The 24,703-nt window shown below is 37.5% G+C and overlaps 3 protein-coding genes and 1 long non-coding RNA gene across 6 annotated transcripts; 1 reads left to right on the top strand and 3 right to left on the bottom strand.

The window, feature by feature from the left end:
* Positions 1-57: 57 nt before the first annotated feature.
* On the bottom strand, positions 58-9,858 carry prc2 (protein regulator of cytokinesis 2). The gene is made up of 14 exons (XM_079585646.1): positions 9,643-9,858; positions 9,057-9,189; positions 8,852-8,974; positions 8,323-8,556; positions 8,063-8,233; positions 7,169-7,318; positions 6,898-7,048; positions 4,022-4,158; positions 3,837-3,932; positions 3,527-3,673; positions 3,260-3,355; positions 3,050-3,172; positions 1,011-1,109; positions 58-804 (listed from the first exon to the last, which is right to left on the bottom strand). The coding sequence occupies exons 1-14, from the start codon at positions 9,657-9,659 to the stop codon at positions 739-741; spliced, it is 1,743 nt and encodes a 580-aa protein (XP_079441772.1). The 5' UTR covers positions 9,660-9,858; the 3' UTR covers positions 58-738.
* On the top strand, positions 9,857-19,650 carry LOC306984358. 2 transcript variants are annotated; one of them, XR_013794526.1, is made up of 5 exons: positions 9,857-10,246; positions 11,204-11,236; positions 14,695-14,743; positions 15,723-15,781; positions 19,515-19,650. It is a non-coding gene; the product is annotated as an uncharacterized lncRNA (long non-coding RNA). The 2 variants fall into 2 exon arrangements; XR_013794527.1 differs by lacking the exons at positions 9,857-10,246; positions 11,204-11,236 and adding an exon at positions 13,791-13,904.
* On the bottom strand, positions 10,668-16,426 carry slc26a1 (solute carrier family 26 member 1). 2 transcript variants are annotated; one of them, XM_079585645.1, is made up of 4 exons: positions 16,328-16,426; positions 14,842-14,953; positions 13,235-13,876; positions 10,668-12,746 (listed from the first exon to the last, which is right to left on the bottom strand). In XM_079585645.1, exons 3-4 carry the CDS (start codon positions 13,847-13,849, stop codon positions 11,229-11,231), a joined length of 2,133 nt encoding a protein of 710 aa, XP_079441771.1. In that variant the 5' UTR covers positions 13,850-13,876; positions 14,842-14,953; positions 16,328-16,426; the 3' UTR covers positions 10,668-11,228. The 2 variants fall into 2 exon arrangements, with proteins under 2 accessions (XP_079441771.1, XP_079441770.1); XM_079585644.1 differs by lacking the exons at positions 14,842-14,953; positions 16,328-16,426 and having other exon boundaries at positions 13,235-13,898.
* On the bottom strand, positions 19,210-23,580 carry rbp4l (retinol binding protein 4, like). The gene is made up of 6 exons (XM_079585648.1): positions 20,830-23,580; positions 20,566-20,683; positions 20,332-20,468; positions 19,852-19,964; positions 19,551-19,763; positions 19,210-19,412 (listed from the first exon to the last, which is right to left on the bottom strand). Exons 2-6 carry the CDS (start codon positions 20,680-20,682, stop codon positions 19,402-19,404), a joined length of 591 nt encoding a protein of 196 aa, XP_079441774.1. The 5' UTR covers position 20,683; positions 20,830-23,580; the 3' UTR covers positions 19,210-19,401.
* Positions 23,581-24,703: the final 1,123 nt, after the last annotated feature.

The raw sequence follows: 24,703 nt of genomic DNA, 5'->3' as shown, positions 1-24,703 counted from the left end.
CATTGTTCTTTCCATTGTACTCCAGACAGCTTGATGGAGGGTCCAAGGAGACAGCTAAATGGTGAAGAATGTTTTAATTGTGTAATGCTTCATATGGCCTTGAAAGCATTAGCTTGATCAGGCCATTACATGTCGAGGTATCTAGAGAGCCACTCAAAAATTCAAACTCAACCAAAGATCTAAATTACTATCCATTTGCTAAACGAATGTGAAGATGATTTAAAATGTGAATTTTTAAGGCACACAACATATGTTTATGCTCTGCCAGTGGCAATCAATCTGATGATATATAATAATGCAAAGATCTCTGAGGAACTGCGTTGACATCCATTCACAATATACATGATTACCATTGAAAAGTTTGGGGTCAGTAAAATGTTTAGTCTCACACCAAAGCAGAAATAGGAACAAAAATAATAATTCAATTTAGAATGTATAAAGAAGCATTTTATTAAAAGTGCTGTATATACACAAGGAAATGACTGACCTTTTATGAGCTAATATATACACAATCCAACTAAGTAGGTAAACAATTAAAATAAAAGCAATATAAAAATATATATAATTGTGCCTTTTAAAACAAAGTAAGTGGTTGGAAAGTCACTGCACTGGTAAAATGTAAATAAGGCAAACACCTGAGAATCATTTTATCCTGTACAGTTTCAAACCCTGACATGATTATTGATGACCTAAACCTCATAAAAAAATAAATAATAAAAAACAATGCTGACAGTCCATTCAAAGCATGTCTCTAACGGTGGAATTGAGAAAAGCATCACTGTTGGCTTTCTTGGAGAGCTCGCTCTGTAATGGGAAACAAGACGACACATTTGTTAACACATTTTTAAGAGCTGAACACTAAATCATTATTGTGTGTGGGTCTTAAAATGTAAATGATCTCTCTCAGGGGAATTAGCGGGCACAAATGAGCATCCTTCCTATCACCGATGCTCCATTTGGAGTTAATATACTTCCGGGGAAGTGGTCTAGAACCGAGTGATTGGTCTTACGGTAAAAGCCGAGTAGCTCACTGGAACCAGTTTCTTGTCACTGTTGAACTCCTGCAGCGGCACGCGTGAGCCAGAGCTGGCCTCTGTTGTCTTGCTCCTCTGTTAGACCAAAGACAAAACCACACAAAAATTAAGAAGCATCATTGATCTTCAGTGTAAAGATGCTACCAACAACATACTAAAGAAGATGGAACTTGACCTACAGTTTGACAAAGTACTGATTTCTGTTGATCCAACAGTGTCATCTAGTGTTAGCTGAGGGAACACCTCTATTTTAACACTAAACAGTAGTCTGTACCCATTGACTTCCATAGTATTTTTTTTTCCTACTATGGAAGTCAATGGGTACAGACTACTGTTTGGTTACTGACATTCTTCAAAATATCTTTCTTTGTGTTCAGCAGAAGAAATAGATTAATACAGGTTTGAAACAACTTGAGGGTGAGTAAATGATGACAGAATTTTAATTTTAACCCCAAAATTAAAAATAAGACTTTCGTTCATCTTCGGAACACAAATGAAGATCTTCTGTCCCTCCATTGACAGCTATACAACTACCACTTTGATGCTTCAAAAAGTTATATCCATATAAATTGAGTGGTTTAGTCTAAGTTTTCTGAAGAGACACGATCGCTTTATATGATGAACAGATTGAATTTAGGCTTTTATTCACATATAAACAGTCATCAAGTCACAGATCAGTTGTGGTAAATGGAAGCTCAAGCATGTTCGCTTGACGTGCGAGAACCAGTGATGTCCATTCTCGTGTTACGCAGCCCGTTTGAGCTTCAGCCAGAGGTTTGTTCTCGTGGGTCAATCAGGTTTGGTTGAGTTTCTGTTTGTTCGCTGATCAATGTTTATGTGAATAAAAGCCTAAATTCAATCTGTTCATCATATACAGTGCTATGCATAAGTTTAGACACCCATGCTAAACTTGACTAAAAAGAGGAATAAAAAATCATCTTTTGGAAATTGAACTAAATGCCTTAATTTAAAAAAATAGGAAAAATCCAACCTTTAAGGACACCAATTTTCTTTGTGAATGAATAATGTATCGTAAATAAATAAATGTTCTTCCTTAAAATACAGGGTGCATAAGTCTGGACACCCCTATGTTAAATTCCCATAGAGGCCGGCAGATTTTTATTTTTAAAGGCCAGTTACTATATGGATCCAGGATACTCTGCATCCTGATAAAGTTCCCTTTGCCTTTGGAATTAAAATAGCCCCACATCATCACATAGCCTTCACCATACCTGGAGATTGGCATGGTTTTATTTCAGTTAGCCTAACAGCTGGTTTGATTTGCATTGAGAGATGATCTTATGGAAAGTACTCCATGCCAATCTCCAGGTATGGTGAAGGCTATGTGATGATGTGGGGATATTTTAATTCCAGAGGCCAAGGGAACTTTATCAGAATGCAGAGTATCCTGGATCCATATAGTAACTGGCCTTTAAAAATAAAAATCTGCCTGCCTCTATGGGAATTTAACATAGGGGTGTCCAAACTTATGCACCCTGTATTTTAAGGAAGAACATTTATTTATTTACGATACATTATTCATTCACAAAGAAAATTGGTGTCCTTAAAGGTTGAATTTTTCCTATTTTTTTAAATTAAGGCATTAAGTTCAATTTCCAAAAGATGATTTTTTATTCCTCTTTTTAGTCAACTTTAGCATGGGTGTCTAAACTTATGCATAGCACTGTAAAGCGATCGTGTCTCTTCAGTAAATTTGGACTAAACCGCTCAATTCATATGGATAAGTTTTACGATCTCTTTATGAACTTTTTAAGCATCAAAGTGTTAGTTGTATAGCTGTTAATGGAGGGACAGAAAGCTCTCAAGATATCAACAAAAATATCTTAATTTGTGTTCCGAAGAGAAGCGAAAGTCTTACGGGTTTGGAACGACAAGAGGGCGAGTAAATGATGACAGAATTTAGATTTTTCAACCACAATCCTTTTGGACTGATCTCAAGCCAAAAGCTTTGATCACAGAGTTGAGTTTTGATTGCCCCGATCAGGTGTTTTCACCTTGGCAGAGAGTTGAGGCCTTCCTGGCACACACAGGAATGTGGTGGATGAGCAGCTGCTGCTGCCGCTGGCGCTACTGATACTGTTAACGGTGGCAGTGCGAGGTGCCAGCTGATTGGGTGTCTGAAACAATTGAAAGAGGAACGCGTGTTTTGATAAAATGCTTGTTTTTGCACACAACATTCTCAGTGAGAAAACAAGTACCGGTACCTTTTTAATTTTGTTAGGGGTGGGGGTGGTATATGTTGCTCCGAGGGCTCTCTTTGTTGGTGTTTTAAACTGAGAGACTTCGGTTTTCTTTGTCATCTGGAAAGCAAGAATCATCCAGGTTAGTGCAATAAAGCAAAATAAAAATAATCCTGAGCAAAACAGACAGTATGTAAATATATCAGGGTAAGATATATGTCACTAAGTAAAGTATATACGACTAAATTGAACACCATCTGATATTTTAAACACCCATAAAGTGAAACTCGCCCGTTCATTCTTCTCCTTATCTTTCAGCAAGCGATGCTCTTCCCACTGGCTGGAGATTAAATCCATGATCCTTTGACCTTGCACAAGGAAGAAAGACCCCTTATTCTTTTCCCATTCCTCCACACGGCCTCTCAACTCTTCTTCCAGCTGTATGTGTAGAAATACACAGGTAAATTGACAATTATTTGTTGTTCACAGCCACAACTTGTTTACAATAGGAATAGGTCAGCCCAAAATTAAAATCATTAATAATGATCACTATTACCATTCATGATTATTGAGGTTGCAAAACAGAACGTTTTTTAAGTACCTTTGGGAGCAGTTTCTGCACTTTGGCCCTGTCCTTACTCTCTTTGAGCAGAGACCCTCCTCTGTTACTGAAGCGATTTGGATCCGCAGCCTTTCTCTGGTAAGTGAAACGTATAGAACAAAATGACACGTGTGAAACCACATAAGGTAACTTGAGTTGACCGTAAGCATGGGACTAGAGAGAACCTCAAACTCTTGAAAGAAAGCCCAGTTCCTCTTCCATTTCTCTATGTCCTCCAGTATGGGTTGTGCATCCTCATAGAAAGCCATCATTCTCAGCAGCTCCGTGTCATGGAGGGCCAGCAGTTCCTCGGTGTAGTGATCTGTTCAACCAGAATGAAGTTAAAACCCTTTTCCATTTGCAAGGAGTCAATTTTTATCGGATCTTTGAATTTAATGATTTTAAATAGGGTTGGTAATCTTTACAATATTTAAACTATTTCCATAAAATGGTAATGAATTCAAATTAATTTGCTGAGAAAAGCTAGGAATTAAAGCTAAAATAATGTTACTTTTTTGTTCAAAATTAACAAATTTAATAGTCAATAAATCATCAATCCTTCCTCCAAAAAAATGTGTTACCCTGATTTACTATTTGCTATTATAAGTGTTAATATTTTAGATCAGGCGGGAAATCACGTACATGCGTCACTCGCCTGTGCGCATCTAATCATATCCATAAATAGAAAAAAAAATTGCTCCATTACTTTGGCTGTGTGTATGGTGTGGGAGTGGCATGGGTTAGTTGTCACAATGAGCGAGAAAGGTAAAATCTTAGAAAAAAGATAAATCTTCTCCACCTCCACAGAATCACCCATTAAAAAAGAATGAAAGAAGCACAACAGAGGAGAGTCTGCTGGCAACAAAAAAACGCGACAGAGCTCGTAATTAAATGAGAATCAACATTGCTTTGGCTTTCCGGAGATGGCGACAACCGAGGGATCTGAAATGTTGTAAAAGCGACACGAAGATGGAATTATTATCATTATTCACCAGGTGAGTAAGGGATTTTATCCAACAGATACTCACTGACAGAGTTCATTGTAATTATCTATTGTAAAGGGACATATTCATTTGAAGTCAAGCAGTCAAAGCACAACCAAAACAATGTTGTTTTATTTTTCAACTGCTAGAGGGCCAAAAGTTGCATATACCCCTTTTCCACCGACACGGTTCCAGTGAGGGTTCCCAGCCCGAGTTTGTTCTCGAACCGGTCCACGCATTTCCACTGCAGAAAAGGGGTGCTTCCGGGCCGGAAAGATCGGTTTAACTCAGGCCCTAAAAACTTGCCGGCCTCATTGAGCAATCCAATAACATCGCACTATATTGCTCTTTATATCTAAATATTAGGGCTGTCCGTTAAACGCGTTATTAACGGCGTTAACGCAAACCCATTTTAACGGCGTCAATTTTTTTATCGCGAGATTAACGCCTAGCAAACTTTGTAGTTTTTTTCACATGCTTTTGCAACAACTAGTAACGTTATTAAAACTACAACACCACACCGGATCTAGCTAGACCAGAAACAAAACAACAGGCGCCGCACACACTTGTTTGGGTTTGCGAGCCGCCAAAGAGTGGACGAGAAGCACAGAGCCGAGCCGCGTCTAGGACAACTGAGCGCATCTAGCACATCGGACGCGCACTTTCTCAGTCTATGGCCAGCAATAAAAACGCTGAATGGCGCCGTCGGTGTGTGTACACTCATAGATAATAATGTGTTAGAATTTTAAAAATGAGCCGCTGCGCGACGCGGTGCTTCTCGTCTGAACGTTACGTTTTGAGTGGATGAATGATGAGCGCGAGACGCCGAAATGGAGGCCAATAAAGATTCTGAATGGAAAGTTTACTTTTAAAAAGTTGCCAAATGGTTCAATTGACAAGACCAAAGTAATCTGTGTGTTTTGTCGTTGTGAACTGAGCTATCATCGCAGCACGTCCAGTCTGATACCACTTGATAGTCAAGCACACACACAGCTGATGCGTTTCTACGCCCACTCGTCAATATCAGTAACGTCACCTCCTCGTCAGTATTTCTTTCACCCTTTTATTGATGGACAGTGTTACATTGTGTGAGAGATTATTTGCTCCAAGTGAGAATGTTAGTGTGAAATTGAACACATATGCCAATGTTGTTTTCAATAATAAAAAAAAACATTTGCACAAAGCCAGCCGATCCACTTTTCCATGTTGATAAGAGCATTAAAATGAGAAAAAATAATGGGTCAAAAAGAAATTAAAGAGACATTTAGAATAGATAAAAATGTGCGATTAATCGCGAGTTAACTATGACATTAATGCGATTAATCGCGATTAAATATTTTAATCGTTTGACAGCCCTACTTAATATATAAAACTATGCACACAAGAGACACCCAGTGTGCGAGAGAGTCAATGAATCAACAGTTTCAGTTTAATTCCAAAACGGACAGATGAGAGTACTTGCAGATTATGCAAGCTGCCAGTTTTCTATAATCACTCCCTGTACGGTAGTCAGCAAAACAGAAGTGCAGCACTCCCTGCAGAAACACTGGGATGCGCAATGTTTTTTTAAGACTGGTTAAAAACAGCACATAGCAGCATTACGTCAGCGTTCATTCCTCAAGTATGTGGAAACACGTGGCCGGTTCGCAACAGGCTCCAATTCGCCTGGGCGAGAACAGGCTCTAGCTCCAGAATGCGAACCATATTGGTGGAAAATGGGTAATAGTGTACTGTGTACCTTTAAAGAGATAGCTCATCCAAAATAGAAAATTCTGTCATCATTTACTCACCCTCATGTTGTTCCAAACTTGTATGAATTTCTTTCCTCTGCTAAACATATAAGAATATGGGCAACCAAACAGACCCAAGGCCCCATTGACAAAAAAAAACACTCCAATTGTTTGGTTACCGATATTCCTCAAAATATCTTCTTTTGTGTTTAGCAGAAGTAGGAAATTCATACAGGTTTGGAGCAACTTGAGGGTGAGTAAATGATGACAGAATTTTCATTTTTGGGAGAACTACCTCCTTAAATGTATTTAAATGACTTGACTGCTTTTAAGTTTTGTGTAACTTACGATCACAGAAGTGAGCATTGAACGGCTCTCTCTGTTCTGGTCCAAACATGCATTTGTCCCATAGAACCACAAGCTCCTGTCGGACCTTATCAACCACCTCCTCCAGTCGAGCCATTTGCAGTTTCTCCAGATGTTCCACACAGCCCCGCCACTGGAAGAGGAAATGCACTCCATTAGCATTTATTGGTAAACCACAAGGAGAGTTAAGATCTACGACAGGGTTCTAGTGCTCTGAAATGACATCCTGAGGTTTAGATGGAAAAGCTCTTACCCGCCTGATATCATCAGAGAGAGTGCTCATCGCAGCCTCTCGGAACACCTCGCCTTCCGGCTCAGGACAACTCAGACGATTCCACAGGCTCGTAGCTCGCTCCTTGAGTTTGTCACGAGCGGAAATCAAGGATTCTTTCTTCATTTCAAGCTGTGTGGAATAAATATGAATTAAAATTTTAAAAATTCTGTGGGGTATTCCAGAAATCAAGGTTAACTTACCATGACAAACACCGTGAACTCTCAGTTGATTACCCAAACCTTGCTACACAGGTTCCAAAATCAATAGGGCACGCATGTGCTGAAAACCTCTGAAGTTAACTAACCGGAGCTGGTTATGTTCAGAGAATAAGTTGCTAATGCTATGGCTACGTACTTGCATTGTTACCTCAGGTTTTGGAACTGAAGGTTAAGGTTATCCACTTACTCAGAGTAAATGTACCCATGTAAGTCGCAGAATATGCTTTCTGGAATACTCACACAGGCATATGATCAGCTATGCAACAACAAGCATTATTTAATTTAATTATTATATACATTATTCAAATTAAATAAGTTAATATATGTAATATACTAGTGCACTGTTAAAAAATAATAATAATAGTTGTATTTCATAATAATATTATATTTCATTATAATAATATAGTTGTTGACCAGCTAGCAAATATAACAGTTTTATATATGCTCTGCAGTGGTTTTATTTGCATTTGGCATGTTCATTTTGGACCCTGGCTGAGATGCTAAAGGTGTTCTGTACATAACCGCTAGATGGCACCACTAGCTTATGCAAGATATGGTATCCATATCTTCTACTCATCCAAATCAGATAAAACAATTACCGTACATTTTCAAAACTGAAACTACTGTTTTAAATAAAATGAATCAAGTGTAGCACCTGGCTGAGCAGCAGTTTCAAGGCTTTGATATTGTCATGTGTGAGCAGAAAAATGTCAGTGTCGGGGCATATGGACTCCCGTTCCAGACTGCTCTCTGGTTCATGTCCCATCTCGTCCATTAAAGTCCTGATGTCCTCCCTGAGCCCAGAGAATACCTTCACCCTGCTCTCCTACAAACACAGAGCTAAAATAACAAATCCATCCAGGACAGAAACTCATGAGTGTTCAGAACACTTTCAAAAGGAGAAAGGATACATACTTTTTCTTTGCCGAGTTTCTCGACATGCTCCTGGAGTTCCTGCAGCTGGTTTCGAGAGGGCACACTTCCCGAAGGAATGTAGTATGGGGTAGCGCACAGAGTCACGCACAACTCCTCGTCCTGCTTCTTTAAATCGCTCAGCTCACTCAAGCGTTCATTCTTCTCCTTTAGAAGAGAATCCACACGGCACCGCAGGTTCTTCTCCAACTGCAGAACTGTAAGATCTTCCTCAAACTATAAAAGATTGCAGGATAACCATAAAAGAAAAACAAGAACCTTCCATGAATGGTATACAAAATTTGAGACATGCCTGAATAGTTTAAAATACCTGATGCGCGTTGTTATTTTAAAATAATAAACAGCATTATAAAGTAACTAAATTCACTTTTAACTAAACACAGGTGGTATTACAATCTAATCTTTTGTAATATTTAGTAACTTTTTCATTTCAAAACTTTTTCAATAAATGAATAAATAAAGTCTTTGGCTGAATCCAAAATCACCCATCAGAATATTTCACAGCTCTTACTTTGTACGGCTCCACTGTCAGTTCCAAGCACAGGGTATCCAATTGTTTCTGGGAAGTAATGATATCTGTTCTAATGCGATGTCTTAAGGCCTCTTCCTCCATGATCATGGAATGTAAAAGCCCCTAGAGAATATGTATAATTAAGAGTAAGTATAAAGCCTAAATATGTGAGGGATGTGACGTAGTATGCAAAGGCATAACTTACATCTATATGCTTTTTCACAGTTTGCATTCGCTCCACTCTCTGTTCTTCCATGATGCCGATGCTGTCCCATATGTCTACAAGCCTGGCCATCGCATGATTGATCTCAGTCACAAGAGAGAATGCCAGAGCCTCACTGCTCATGAAAACAAAAGCAAATCAATTAGATACAATAATATAGAAGGATTTTGAGGTTTGGGACTGACAGCCTCAGTATCAATTTACTTTTATCTTTTTGCAAAACAATGAAAGTGAATGACCTCCTTTTGTGAGACATGAGAGTGAGCAAATAATGACATGAATGTTTATCACTGCTATTATTAGTGTCATCTTTTTTTTGGCCAAACTATAACGTTACATTTAACACTGTTATATGAACACCAACATTTCCTATTTAAAGCTTCAATAAAACTCGCTGGATTCCCAAAATGCAAGTTAGGTAGGTAATGTATCATGTAACTAACATGTGTTTTATGTTGCCACTGCCAGCCACAGTAACGTTAGGTTAACGTTAAATACCAGATAATGAGACACGGCCATAATATAATTTAATCTCGCGATGTTTAACAGTCTCCGTTTACACACTTACCTTCTTCGACAAGACATCGTTGTACCGTATTAACGCACAACTCTAAAAACTAAATATAATATGACGTATAAAAATAAATGACAGTCGTCTCTCCCCGCAGCCAGTGAGCGGTAAAATTTGAATCGCAACTGACGTGACTCTTCTTGTCTTCTTCACTGGATTCAGCGTGAAAAGACAAGACACTCATATAGCTTCTGTAGTAGTGCGCCACTTTGCGTCCTGGAGCGGAATAGTTTCCTTATCATAATAATCAAACGCATTCCGTAGTGATTTATGATACGAAGGTTTGTTTATTTTTCGTCACTCACAACCTTTTGAATGTTAGTGTGATAAAATATTGGAATAACCTTCAGATAACCTGTAGACCTTTGGTCCACTCATTTTTTGTTTGTTTGTTGTTTTCGTCACAACCTTTATGATGTTAACTTAGTTTGATAAAAAATATTGGAACAACCTTCAGATAACCTGTGGACCTTTGCTCCACTAAACATAATAGATAAGAAACTACACATTTGTTGTAAAAGAACTGAACAAATGATGATCCGTGCAGCCAGATGGCTTACCACAAACCACAAAATCTGTCTGTGGAGAATCTTCAAATTCAGTAAGCAGTAATGTCACTTTTGTGTCTGTTTCTCGTCCAAAACATTGGCAATTGGGGTCTTAAACTAGGTCTGCAGGGGGTCCAACTATTATTGTTTTATCTCAAAATACATTTTGTAAACAATAGTACAATGTTAACTGAAACCAAGAAGCACAATAACATATATTATAAAGTACTAAAATTAAAACGTTTTTTGCAATGTGAACTAATGATATGTGGTTTTATATTTATCAGGGGATTCCTGCACCGTCTCTTCGCTCAAGGTATAATTTGTCTGAAAAATATATAGCTAACCCCTGCTTTACAATTTTCATGTGCATATGAAGCTAAAAATAAGTATGAACCTTGAGGCAGCAAGTGTATCCAAATGGTGAAGTCCAAATAATAGTTATTGACACAGGTTTAAAATATAATCACTTCTCCAGATAAAAAAAATCATTCACTTTTATTTCCCAAGAATACCATAGAAACATGTTCACATATAAAATACAGTAGTATAACTTAAAATCACTTAAAATCACAAATCTGTATTGCCTACTTCTCATGGTCCTGTGATTATTTATTGATGTCAGAAGTTTGTTTGTTTCTGGCAGTTAATGGCAAGTTTCGCAACAACTGCAAAGTATATACAGTCTATATTTAAAATTTAAAATGGTATTAAATATTACACTTATTTTCGAGGGATTAGTTTGTCATTAGAAATACAGTATATCACAAAAACAGTAAATTTTTTAAGTAAAAAAAAAAAAAACTTAACATGACACATAAATTCAATTTTGTCTTACAGTGTATAATCATAACCCCTGAGTTTGTACAGTAGCACAATATTCATATTCAAACAGGAGTGGAATTTTTGTGCCATCAATGCTTTCATAAACTTGTTCAACATGAGATCATTTTCCAGGAGTTGAATTTCATGTTTCAAATGTTTTAATATAAACTTCTTCTTTTTTTCAGCTCTTGAGGCCCATTTGTGGACACATTACACAGGCGAGTCATTAACCGGTTGTGTCATACCAGTTGCAAAACAAACAGCACTCTGGATGGTATGAAATGACAGTCTTTCCATGTCTTTGTCACCAGCCCCAAAGAAAGAGCCTCTCCTTAAAGAATCTATTATGGTTGTGTTGCAGCAAGCTAGAATTACATTGATGCCAACTTCTTTATAGTCTTTTAAAACCGCTTTGAAGGTGCTCACTCCTGTTGTGTCTATTATGGAGACGCAGGAGCAATCCAAGATGATAGTATGAAAATCTAAGTCTTTTGAAATTAAGCTTACACTTACATCTCCATTTGTTTGATCTACGCTATCAGTCTTCTTCACAGCTTTTTCTCTAGCTTTTTTCTCCAGTTTTCTCCTGCGGGTTATTTCAAGGAATGGCTCAAGATCAGTTGCTTTATATAAAGACTTTAAAAAGAAGTCTTTGTTGGCGTAGAAAAGAGGCGCCTGAAAACGAAAGATCTTCACTTTTGGAATAGGCGAGAGATTATCATACTCTTCCATGTCCTCATAGTCACTGGTACGTTCAATTTGCCCCAGTAACGAAACCTTAGGATTCTGAGTCTGGACCACCACACAGATCATAGAGAAGACCACTCCGATCAGCAATCCAAGCTCCACGCTTATTAGAGCCGTTGAGCTCATGGTCACCAACCAGACAATCGCCTCAATCTTGCTCTCACGCCATTGTTTAGGGACGTCAGAAAATTTGTGCAGGGCGCCCCGCAGACTGACGATGATGATGCAGGCGAGGACACATTTCTGCAGGGCGTAGAAAAATGGTGCAAAGAAGAGGAGGACTAGAAGAACCACTAAGGCACTCACTATGCTGGAGACCTGAGTCTGGCAACCTGTTGAGTCCTTCACCATAGTTTTCGCAAGGGCGGCACTTGTAGTGAAAGAATGGAAAAATGAAGGAATTATATTGCAGAACCCAATTGCTATCATTTCTTGGTTGGGCCTAACCGTGTAGCCGTTCTTTTTAGCAAACATCTCGGATAGAGAAACGGTAAACGCGAAACTGATGACAGCTAATGGAATGGCATCAAATGCTACCCGGGGCATCAGTTCAATGCTTGGTACCTTTGGAGGAATGAAACCAGTTGGAATGGCACCTGAGATACTGGAGCTAAACTGCCCGTTTAAATCAGCAAAATGGGAAACTATCGTGGCAACTGCCACTACCACCAGCTCTGTTGGCAATGGTATCTTCAAACGCTCTTTGTAGCGATCCTGGATCTCTTTTCCTGTAACCAGCACTATGATGCAAATGGCACTTGTTATTAAGTCACAGAAGTTGGTTTTGTGGATGTTCTTGAAGATGTTGATCCAGGTGACCACGACTGTGCCGTAGCCTTGGTGTCGAGGGATCTTAAGGCCAAGCAGGTACTTTGCCTGAACGGTGAGGATAGTGCAAGATGCCCCCGTGGCAAAGCCATCGAGCATAGGAGCAGAGAGATAAACGGAGACAAACCCCAGCCTGAGAACAGCCATCAACACCTGAGGAGAAAATACAATACACCTTCAGGGCAACAACATGACATAGATATTCATTTAGAAGTAAATAAAAAATACAGGTCATATGTACAATGACTTAAATACACCTCTTTTATAATGAACTTTTTAAACTTCTGTATGTGGATATATTGTGGGGGGCATAAAGTAAGAATATAAATATAATTAATATTATTCATCTAGAAGATGTCATTATCAAGATTATTCATATTATATATTTTTACAAAAATACATTTTAACAAAATAGTTTTAATACGTCACTTAAAATGTCAGATTTAACCTTTTTATGACAGTGCTCCCACTTTTTGACACCTTTTTCCTTTAGTTATTTATTTATTTAAAATAATGATATGTCCACTCGCATGCATTTAAATTAAAAAATTGTACTACTTTTTGTTTGATGGTTACAACACATTTTTAAAGTCAAAGTACATTTAGCAAATTTCTTAGACCTGGCCAGAATATGTACGAACCTGGTAGACTCCAGCGAGTAATGTTAAAGCTGTGGCAATGCTAATGGCGTAGCATTCTTTTCCACATTCCATATTCAGTGCCGTGATCTTCAAGTTGACAACACTGGTGTTGGTTTCCCCAGTGCCATTTAACCCAAATGCGTTTCTTGTACTGTCTTCATTCAAATCAAAGCCTGCAAGATAAACCTCTCGGTCCACAACTTGTCCAACCATCAGACTCATGAGGCTGAAGATGCCCACAGAAACATGTCTTGACGTCCCCATGAAAAAGTATATGATGTTTGCAAAAAACGATGTGTACAAGCCATAGATGGGGTCCAAGCCGGCCAGCAGGCAGTACGCAATGGCTTGAGGGATCAGTATTATGCCAACTATGAGCCCAGACATCAGATCTCCACATATATATTCCTTTATCTTGTACTTTGGAAGCCATTTAACCACGGGGAAGAAGCCTGTTAGAGTCCTCTTCACTTTAGGTCCCGAGCAGGAGAGGTTTCGCTGCAACTTGGTCTTGATAATCTCACGAATCCTTCTCCTCTGTCGTACTCGGCGCTTTAGTGGGCCCACAGTCACAGAGTTTAGGTCCTCCATGGCTTCCAGTGATGAGGGACCCATGCACTGATGAGGCTTTTAACACAGCTCCTGAAAAAGGGACAAAGACCTTTGATCAGTAAGTGATCTCCCTTAAAGATCAAACTGGATGTCTGTTAAATAGGGGTAACTGATTAATCGCTGTACTTCGAACAAGTCTGAATGGAATACAGTGTCCTCCATTTTCTTTTCTTTTCAAGTCAATAATTAGTCACACAAGTTAACACAATTATCAGCGGTTTTACAGACAGCATTCACCAATCATTATAAATGGTTCTCACGTGCTTCTCTATCCACAGCCTCTACAGCTGCTTGATTTATACAGACTAGAGCGAAACTAAGAAACAAAAGCTTGATCTTACATCTCATTTACATCTCAGCCAGAACTATAATTTGGATTTTGTATGCACTATGTATTATGCTTATACAACTCTTTTACGGTGACAATGATGATAAAATCCATCGCCTTTAATAATCATTGATAAAAGTGACAACCCCCAGTCCACAAATGACAAGGTCAGATGTATGTGGCACATTGATTCAAGCAAAGGGATGGGGCTATTCAAAGAAATTCTTGAGTAAAAACGTCCAATTACTAATTAGTTCTAAGAAAAATCTCACTTATTGATTCCTTGTCCCATTAAATCCTCTTCTTGTCAATGTGGCAGGCATCTAGGTTTGGATGTGCCTGTCCTTCTTGACAATGAAAGGCGTCTGGAATCACAGTGAACTGCTATTTATGTCATAATTGCCTTTTTATTGGAGGGTCGTAAAATCGCCACTTAGATAAGACCATTTTCCATGATGACGTCTCATAAAGTTTATTATATTTGAACTGGCATTAACAACTATTTTGTTTTCCTCTGCAGTTGTCCTTGATGTGGTCAAGGTGTCTGATTTTAAGAGAGGAATTACAATGTAAGTGAGCAACTATTAAATACAACACTCACCTGTATAAGTGGTCTCTTAAAGAATAGAAATCAAGCTATAAATTGAATGTCAATTTATGCACTAACCTCTTTACCCCACCTCCCACCGGCTAAATGAAAAGCAGTGGTGCAAGTCCATGCTTCAGTTTGCAAAAACCTTGAGGCAGTCCCTCATTCCAACGTCAGTGGTTTTCATAGGCTGTAGGAACAGAAGGCGGAAGTGTTGTGTCAGTCCTGGGTTAAACATATGCTAGTTTGTAATGTTATGTATTGATTTATAGCAAAGCATCTTGGCAACAAGACACAGAGTCAATCTTTTACTGGTTCTTATCAGACAGAGCAAAAACATTTCACACATCAGATTGTTCCATGAAAAATAATGAAATTAATGGAATCAACGTTTCATTTGAACTAGTTAAATGATTTATAGATTGGACTGAGTAGTGTAACGCGAGCCACGTTTTAGCTCATTTCAATATTCATATAATTTAAAATTTGAAAAGAAAATAACAGAATCAAAGTTTTATCTGAACAACTTAAATGCGTTTTAAACATGGTTTAGAGAACTACTGTAGTTTAGAAGTGGCTCTTTGTTTCCAGGCAATGCAGAGATGTGCAATGGCATGTAGTGTCTAAAAATGTTACTATAAGCATGCTGTTGTTCATGCTACTTCCAGGATCCATGGCATTATACTGTGAGAAATCGTGTGAAATATGATTTACACACACATTTCTGCAGGGTGCATTTTATCTCTGTCTTTTATCATAAATGTTCTGCCTTTTAAATATAGGTCCCATGGGACCTCACATAGATCACATGAGATTTTAACATTGAAACCTGACAATGGTTTAATAATTATTTTTATATGATCAAATATGTATTAAGTTAAATCATAGTTTATATATGTGGATGTGCACATTTATTTTCATTTTTGTGTGTGTTTTATTATTTGTATTTGTTTTATTAGATTGTTGTGTCAATAAATAACAAAGGACCTGTCCAGGAAACCAGTTTATTCTGCAAACGGTAAGTCTCTGTCATCTGGTCGAATACATATTCTGTAGTTAAGAATAATGTTGTTCTATCCACTCTTCTTAATTTCAGTCATACCGTCTTTATCAAGTCTTGCAGGTTGTATAGAGACAGATATCTGTCCACTTTATTTTAAATGAGTCTTCATATTTACTTTACTTAAATAGTAAATATGTTATGAGTGAATGACAGAGACAAACTTTCAAATATGGTTCTTGGCACACTGAAGTCTTATGTAAGATGTGTCTTAATAGTAGTTGGGCAGTTTGAGTTTAAAGAATGTGTGGAAACCAGTTTAGTGGTATATTGTCATTTCTAAAGTGTCTAAAAACCTTAAAATGTTTCATGACATGAATGTGCCAAAAGGCAAGAGGGATGTTGCTTTATCTACATTTCTTAAGAAATGTAGATAAAGAATATTTCTTGTGAAATATTCTTGTGATATCACACTAATACTGTATATAAAGTATGTGAATAAGAGGAAGCCCACCACCATACAAAGAATTAGGATGAATATTATTTAATGTATATAATACTCACCCTTATTATATGAGCGGATGAGTAGAATGGAGAATACATTTGCCATGCCTTCACTGCTGAATTTCCCGGTGCACAGTAGCTTGACTGAATGGGGCAAAGGATTGTGGGTAAAGATGTTACTTCACTTGCTTAACCCCCAGCAACCAATCATAGACAGATGGAGAGAGAGGAAGAGAAAAAAGAAGGAGGGACTGTGGGCTGATCACCATAGAAACAGTGCCACCCACAGTCACTTCTTAGTATTACTGAATTTCTACATAGCTGAAAGCATCTGAGTAGTGCACAAGAGCCACATGAGACATGACAGTCATTTTTTCTTTGTTATACAATTGCACTGGAATTTGACTTTGAATTGACACATAGATAACATGTTATTTTTGTATTCTTTTTTTGGATTGTTAATGCTTTCTCTTATTTGTCTTATGCGATTTTAATATTAATAAGCCAGGTTGTTTCCCTGTAAAAGTGCAGCACTGTTTGTGTCTATGGCTCTGTGTTGCTGTCAAAACATTGCTCTGTTTGTTTGAGCATCTGCCAACAGCTCAGCCAATGGTGTGGGTTTGGGGCGTGCATCTCTTTGTCAGAAGGTATGTTTGAGGAAACATGTCAATGCAGCAAATGACACATAGGCCTAGTATTATTATTATTAGGTACCTTTTAATTCTGTAACGTTATAATTTAAATTATGCTAATGTAGTTCAACAGTTGTTGTTCCATCATGGGGGAAATATTATTTACTTGTCTTGTAGAACAAAACGTTAAAAGTACCATCAAGTTATGTTACCACAGGCTTTATTTTACTCATACTCAGGGTTTGAAATTAACACCCGCATTTTTGGTGATGAGGATGAAAGAGGAAGGGAGGAGATTCAGGATGACAGGATTTTGTTTGAATAAGAAATTATGAAATCCAAATTTTATAAATAGAAGCTGTGATGAAGTAAATCTGGTTAATTTGTTCTTCTTTTTTGTTGGCTGTAGTATAAGTCCTGAATTATGGTAACTTAAACATTTAGTAGCCAGATTGGCCAGTGGCGGTGGGTGATTTTTAAAAATTATTTTAAACCCTGCTTATACTAATGGCAAAGATTCAGTGTTTGCGTAGCAAGACTCATTATGGCCTTTCAAAAAAAATAAAAAAATCCCACAGCATTAACAAAGCAAAGCATGAGCCCAAGTTAATCATCTTTTAAAAATAGGTCAGTATATGGTCATTGAAATTTGCTGACGTTCTGCCACTTTGTTAATGTTCATGAATGGTGGGACATTAGTATACATGGTTACTCATTGCTTTTATCACAATGTTTTTAAAATGTGTACATGTCTGCACTTTCGTGACAACAGTTGTATAGATAGTTTCCAGAGACAGTCTTTAGAAAATGTAAGCGTTTGCTATCAAATTGGTTATTTTTGGCTGGCATTATCAAAATGTAATTTTTTAGGTTTTTTTATTTTATTTTAATGTTTATTTTTAAAATATGTTTCAATGTAGCTGCTGCATGATGATGCACGTTATAACCAAAAGAGGGAGCTGTGTTGATATGTAAATATTTACATTTTATTGAATTACATTCAGAGAACTAATTCAGACTTCCATTGAGTCTGGACTTCTCTACATCTAGTTTACTTACATCATCAGGCTTTAAAAGCCACTTATGTCATTAACCCTGACTTTCTCTAGCAGAGACTTGGCTCAGTACAGACAATCTGTCCTGTCCCCAAGACACCAGCTGGCATGAGAATACTTAGCGGCAGACAGTCATAATAAGAACAGTTTTCAGAGGGTATTAACCTATTGTAGATAAATTGACAAGACCTCGGATGACCCAACATGTAATAAAGTTCATACAGGTGAAGTTGCATTGACTATACCTGTATATTAACTGTTACTGCTCAGCAAAACACACACCGGTTCCTGAAATTAACATTGAAAGATAGATCTTCTGATAGACCTTGAATTCATATCACTATGAAAAACGCATCTACATAAAATGTTGTAAATAGGCTACTGTTAGGAATGCAAATATCTTTGCAAACATTTTTTTTGCTGCAAATATAATTATAATAGTATAATAGAAAATAGAAGGGTATATGCAATAATGATATTGTAAGTACCGTATATGATATGTAATTGTAATTTCTTAACATTTGTCCATTCTCAATTTTTGAATTAAACTTTGATATGCATTTAATTCGTTTGGAACAAACAGTTGTATAATGTCAGTTACAGGAAGACGGCACTAAAGCCTAGTACACTTTTAACAAATTAAAAAAGCCTTAAAAGTTTGAGTTCATTTAAATTAAATTTTGAGTTAATACAATGAGTGAGATTGGTTTAATAAATAGAAACTCAATATATGATGTTTTCTGAACCACATTAATTGTTGATTTGACACAAGATAAAAAGTTGTGATAGCAAATCATGAAAATATTTTTTTACAGTGTAAAGGAAAACTTGATCTTCTTTTGTCTACACAACACTTGTCCAGTTTTACCCAATTAGATCCCATGAACTTCTGCAGACGTTTTCCCTTTTTAAAACAGGGAAGTATGTTCATTTATATTTGCTTTAATCACAATGTTCTAAATGTGTATGTGTACGTTTTCCCATAATCTCTATTATGTTACAGAAATATTTCTTGTCCTTTGTTGTTGTTTTTTTAAATATGTTGATTGTTTTTCTTGGCATTGGTTATCAGTGCAAATGTGCTGGAATTGAATGTATCTTTCAATTTGAATGGGGCATTCAAACTGTATCCATTTAAAAATTTTGAGTAATCTGTAAAAATATCCTTGACCAGACTCACTTCGATGTCAGTGATATGCAAAGCAAAACACAATCACCCACCCCTGTAAATTCTATAAAAAATGACTAAAATAAGTTTTGTTTACAAAATATTTATTGTCACAGACACTTAAAACACAATACTTGACTCCCTTGAGATAAGAAGTTAATTGATTTGATGTCTCCCTGATACACATATGCATCTCTACAGCACTGTAATGGAATGACAGTGGATGACTCTTCTTTTGCCAGCATGCTAAAGGAATCCATCTTTGTTTCCTCTAACAGCTTAGCAAGCCCCTGTAAAACGAGAGATGAGAGAAATCAGACAGAGAAATCCGAACTCTATCTTTATCTGCATATTTAACTTGAATTAATACGACTACTTTTGTTGTCTTGCAGCTAAATTGAGAGCCTGACTTCTGTCCGTGAACTTACCGGACTGCAGCACGGGCTGGAACTGGCCAGTCATGCAGATCTCGTCCTGTTTCTGGCGGACGATGCGCTGGATTGCAGGAGGTAGGCCACGGGGGTTGCGAGAGAAGATCAGGGCATAGCCGTCATCGCATGTGCCATCATCCTTCAGAGTGCGGCAAGCATAGGTGATAGCATAGTGGTCGTAGTCGGTGTCAATGACCCAGTAGTTGTCACCTTTATTAAGAATAAACAATAAAACATTTGTCAAGTATTACATGTGACAGTAGTGGGTAAACATGTGATAATATACATGTCTTCTGACCTCCACTAGACAGATAGCTAGCCAAGCCCTGATAGCTCATGAACATCTTGCCAGGAGTGGTAGGGTCAGGTACAGTGTATTGGGCAGCCATGTCAGCACACACAACCCAGAATCTGTAAAGAGTCAGCAGGATTAGCATTAACACGTGACATCACCACTAACATTTTTGAACTTGATTTCTAAATCAAACCAAAATACGCAAGCAGAATTAGCATTTTGTGATGCCATTGCTGTCATATATTTAAACGTAATATCTGAATCAACCCAGAATCTTTAAGCAGCAGGATTAGCATTAGCACGTGACATGATTTCTGTCATATATTTAAACTTGATTTTTGAATCAAACCAGAATCCGTAAGCAGCAGGGTTAGCATTAGCATGTGACGTAGCTAATTGCTGCCATATATTAAACTTGGTTTATGAATCAGTCATCGAAATTGAATGCTTCATTACACTCATACTTTCAGATTTTCCACTAACCCGAAAAGAGTTACGCGGCCCTTTGAAGAGGCAGTCATGGTGCCATCGTCATCAATGGTGTATTCTGCAGAGATGTTGTCCTGGAGGAAGAGTCCCTCTGGGTCTTTCTTCTGCTGAGCGTACCATTTGCCTGCATACTACAAGGTACAGTACAGCAGGTCAGGTCATCCGGTCAACATTATTAATGAGCAAATGTTTATCTCCACCGAGATCATAAAATAGCATACTACATACCCTCTTGGGGTCAAAGTCGTCCTTGACTATAAAACTGTCCACAACGCAGGAGACAGACCAGCAACGCTCAATGTAGGACAGGAAAACCACCAGCAGGGCAAACTTATAGTACTCCATACTGAGCAGCGGAGAAGGAAAGCACAGGTGAAGCAGTGTGATGCAAAGCTAATCAGCTCAGTAGCTATTCCTAACAGTCTTTTTCATAACAGTGTGAACTGCAGGTTAGTTAACCCCGAGGACCTACATACAAACTCTAGATCTTACCTGTTTGTTTTGTTGTTGTTTGGAGTGACCAATAGTAAGGATTCGGTGGTGTAGGATCTCTCTGTGGGTTCTCCACAAGGCTGTGTTGTCTAACACTGAGCAAGAGCCCTTTTATACCATCTCTACAGACAGGCTTATTGATTATTTTCACTTCTTGTGACTAAATAAGGTTCTTAAATCTATGGTTAATCCGGTTGTAGAAATCCTCACTGTAATCTGGCTTCTCGGTTGAACCCTCCCATGCTTGCCATAAAAACAAAAAAAGCTTTATGCAACTAAGTGGAATATAGTAAGACTTTGTCTAAATAAATAAATCAAAAACATCTGGGAATAGGTGGCTGAAAGAAGCTTTATTTGTGAAATTGAGTTAAACACCTACTGTATTATGTAATGCTATTAGGTTCCTGGTCATTTTGTAAAGTGAAAAACAGATTTATGAAATAAAGGTCTTCCTCCACAGATTACAACTCATGATAGACTCTTGTATATATTCTCTTTTTTTTTTAAACGTGATATTTATGGTCCATATCATCTCTTAACAGATTATTAAGTGAAGCTGGAATGTTGCAGACTAAGGATGGTTGATTTTTTTTTCATATCAAGTGTAAATCTAAGTCCTTGATGTCCTGTATGTTGATGTCTGTAATGTTAAAATATCAACTATAAGAGAAACAATGCAAGATACATTTATTTGTAACTCCACTCCAGTATAATTCTACAGATGTGTTTTCAAAATGAACAAGCTTTAGCTAATGCAAGATGCACTAAATGTCCAATAACCAGAAAACAAGGCCAGAAAAATTGTGGCGGAGGGATTGTGATTGTTGATTTAGCATGTTATCTTGATGACAATAAGCTTCTAGTGGCTTTGTGCCAATTTGATGAGATGGACTTGACTACGGAAGCAGCTTTATTCATTATGAGAATCCATTATGTAATGTACTTGGCTCTTTGTGGTAGATTTGTGTGGTGTGATCTCATTCATTTCACATTCATCAGCTTTTAAGAGGAGCGTATGCAAACAAAATCAAGATTATATAATATTTATTTACCCTAGTATATCTATGATGTCATTGAACACAATAAATGTTTTATACATTATCTATTCTGTTCCATATTTATTCATTAAGATGCTGTACAGACTCTCCCTCATCATTCAACTCTATTATAAAATTGTCTAAAGATTTGAAGTGTCCATACATTTTAATAGTAATCAATTAACAAGTTCGATGAAAAGATTTATTTATTTAAAGAGTATATATATAGTACAATTTACTAGCTACACCATCAGAAATGGATAAGTAAATAAAATACCATTGAATTATTTGCTGTTATTGTCTCCTGTTATCGTGGCCACTTAACAAGCATCACACAAAACACACCAGCTTTATTGGTAGCTCTGTTAGCCCGAGATTCATAACCGTTACCACAGTTTTGTTTGTAGGAATCACTGTTAACAGTCGAGGGGCCAGATTTACGCCAACGCAAACTCTCTTTGGCCGTTAAAAAAACTATTTGTCAATTTACTGGGTTTTGCGACATTATTTACTGCCCAAAAAAGCACGTCTTAAACCAGACGCTAACTGGTCGATTGCGTTGGTCATTATGGAAATGCATGTGCGTCTGTGTTCTTTAATTTGTGTTCTTTAAGTTCATCAGTAGATCATGCGCAGACATTTCCACTTCCATCGGCACTATTTTGGAATTGCGCTCTCACGCTAATTTGCCCTGTTTAGTAAATCTGGCCCTAGGTCTGTGTTTTAAGATACTTAGCCAGACAGTTTGATTTTGAAGAATGCATTTATTGTAAAATATGATCGCTGAACATTTGTCTAGTTCGAAAAGACCCCAGAAGTCTTTTCTGAACTGTTCTTTGGACTACTTCCCATGCATATCTGCATAATCTGTGGCCAAAATCTGCTGAATTAGCAGAATTAGGATTGGTTGGCCACTGGCCACACTACAGCACTGAGATCTCTTGGCTCAGATGCTACCGTGACCTCAAGAAACTTTGCTCCTAGGTGGTGAACGTGATTCCACCAAGTGCAACATGTTCCTGGATCAACATTTTAGGGATAACTTATGGGTAGGGTTTGGTAGGTTTAGGGGTAGGGATAAGGACTAAGTTTTCGGACAGGAATGTTGTTTCCGGATCAACAAAATATGGCAAAATCACAGTGACCGCTCTCAGGTGGGGTGATCTAGGCAACATACTTTAATATGTATCCATACAGTTGCCAGTATGCTTGACGGGTTCCTTTACATAATGCATAGATACTGTTTTAAGTAACTCAACAGTGTTGCCATAATTTGAATCCTAATCCATTTATTGATGCTGTGCCTAAAGATGAGAGATGGCTAACCTGGCTAACCTCTCCTGGCACACCAGACAGTGTTCAATGGTATCTATTTGTAGTTGTGCTCCACAGAGATTAGTACACTTCTTTTTAAAGACCTTTACTTCTTTTTATGGCCACAGGTTCTCAAGCCGTCTGCTATATATACTATGTAAACAGATGGCAAAGAAGACTATGAATATGTTTTATTGTTTGTCCCTGGTTGTTGTTATTCTTGTGCAGTGGAGCACATTTACCTTTAAACAGGTGTAAGAACTATGGGGGAAAACATCAAAACTGTATGATTTATTTTCAGATGGAAAATAAGATATTTTTGAGATATATTTGTCATACAATGGAAGTCAGTGGGCTCTGATGTTGTTTGGTTATATTATTTCCTTAAAACATCTTCATTTGTGTTCTGCAGAAGAAAGAAAGTCAAACAGGTTTGGAATGTGAGGATGATGTAAATAATAGCAACATTTTAAATGTTTTGGGATTGAGTATCCCTTTAAGAAGTTTAACAGGTCAGAAAGTGTAACATATTGTTTGCTCTTTAACAATTGCTGTTTAACTATTACTTCTAACTTGACTAAACCTTTCACATTATATTGTTTCTCAGTAGATACCCTCAATTCCTGCTAACTGTTTCCTTCAGCTTTAGCACACACAGAAATGCATCTATAGCCCTTTTGTTTTGTTTGTTGTCGTGAACCTCAACCCATAAGCCCTGATCCTAATCCCACACATCCCCCATGTTCTCATGGTTTTCTCCTGGCCAATCTATGAAACTATTCAAACAAAGGCATACACAAGTACACAATTCATACACAAGTGCTGACCATGCACATGTTCCAATTAGCTGAAGCACTAGATTAGACTAGTTTTCTGGAATCACATCTGTTGTTTCATGCTCCAGTTTAGAGAATACGTTTTTTTTTAAAGATCTGTGTTAGCTACAGGTTAACAAATACATGTGTGGCTAGCTAGCACTTTCCGACTGTGTCATATTTATAAATTTTTTCAAGTTTTAAAGACCCAGTGACACAGGCAGCCCCCCACCCCCCTCCCATCCAGTCTCTGTCAATCCAAGGACCGCATTTGAGGAAAAAGTCGAGATCAGTTGCGTTCAGTCAAACTGTAGGCTACACAAATGCAACATCTTTCGCTTGAAAGAAAAGCAAGTTCAGATGAGTTCGGTGAAATGAGTCAAACTATGGTCTACTGCGCCCTTGTGGGCATTTTAGGTAGTGACAAAAGCTGCATTCAGACTACAAAAAACACTTTATGTTGTCTTCTGATTCTTTAAAACCTTTTAGTCTTGACTCTTGAGGTCTTTTATTTACCAGGGCTTGAGAATTTGTTTTTAATTTTCAATAATTTTTGTTGTTTTGTTTTCGTCCCTGTATGGCATTATTCTTATCAGCAAAAACATTACTGATGCTTAACACTAGGTGGTACAGTAACAAAAGAACTAAAGCAAAATTCACTCAGGTCTGGATTCAGGTTTTATGTTTACTGCCCTTATGTTGGTCAGG

The sequence above is a fragment of the Phoxinus phoxinus genome, assembly GCF_949152265.1.
Source record: "Phoxinus phoxinus genome assembly, chromosome: 17".
Taxonomy (NCBI): Eukaryota; Metazoa; Chordata; class Actinopteri; order Cypriniformes; family Leuciscidae; genus Phoxinus; species Phoxinus phoxinus.
The sequence above is the reverse complement of the archived record's forward strand: the minus strand, read 5'-3'. Positions and strand labels throughout refer to the sequence as shown.

Bases quoted from the DNA above. Each gene is read 5' to 3' on its own strand.
- prc2 (XM_079585646.1), bottom strand. The intron at 8,975-9,056 runs GTAAGTTATGCC...CATATTCTCTAG, and splicing joins CTGTGAAAAAGCATATAGAT to GGGCTTTTACATTCCATGAT. The intron at 805-1,010 runs GTAAGACCAATC...TTCCCATTACAG, and splicing joins TGAGCTACTCGGCTTTTACC to AGCGAGCTCTCCAAGAAAGC.
- slc26a1 (XM_079585645.1), bottom strand. From the start codon at position 13,849: ATGGGTCCCTCATCACTGGAAGCCATGGAGGACCTAAACTCTGTGACT. The intron at 12,747-13,234 runs GTTCGTACATAT...TTTTCTCCTCAG, and splicing joins TACTCGCTGGAGTCTACCAG to GTGTTGATGGCTGTTCTCAG.
- rbp4l (XM_079585648.1), bottom strand. From the start codon at position 20,682: ATGGAGTACTATAAGTTTGCCCTGCTGGTGGTTTTCCTGTCCTACATT. The intron at 19,965-20,331 runs GTTAGTGGAAAA...GACTCTTTACAG, and splicing joins GGCCGCGTAACTCTTTTCGG to ATTCTGGGTTGTGTGTGCTG. The intron at 19,764-19,851 runs GTCAGAAGACAT...TTCTTAATAAAG, and splicing joins TAGCTATCTGTCTAGTGGAG to GTGACAACTACTGGGTCATT.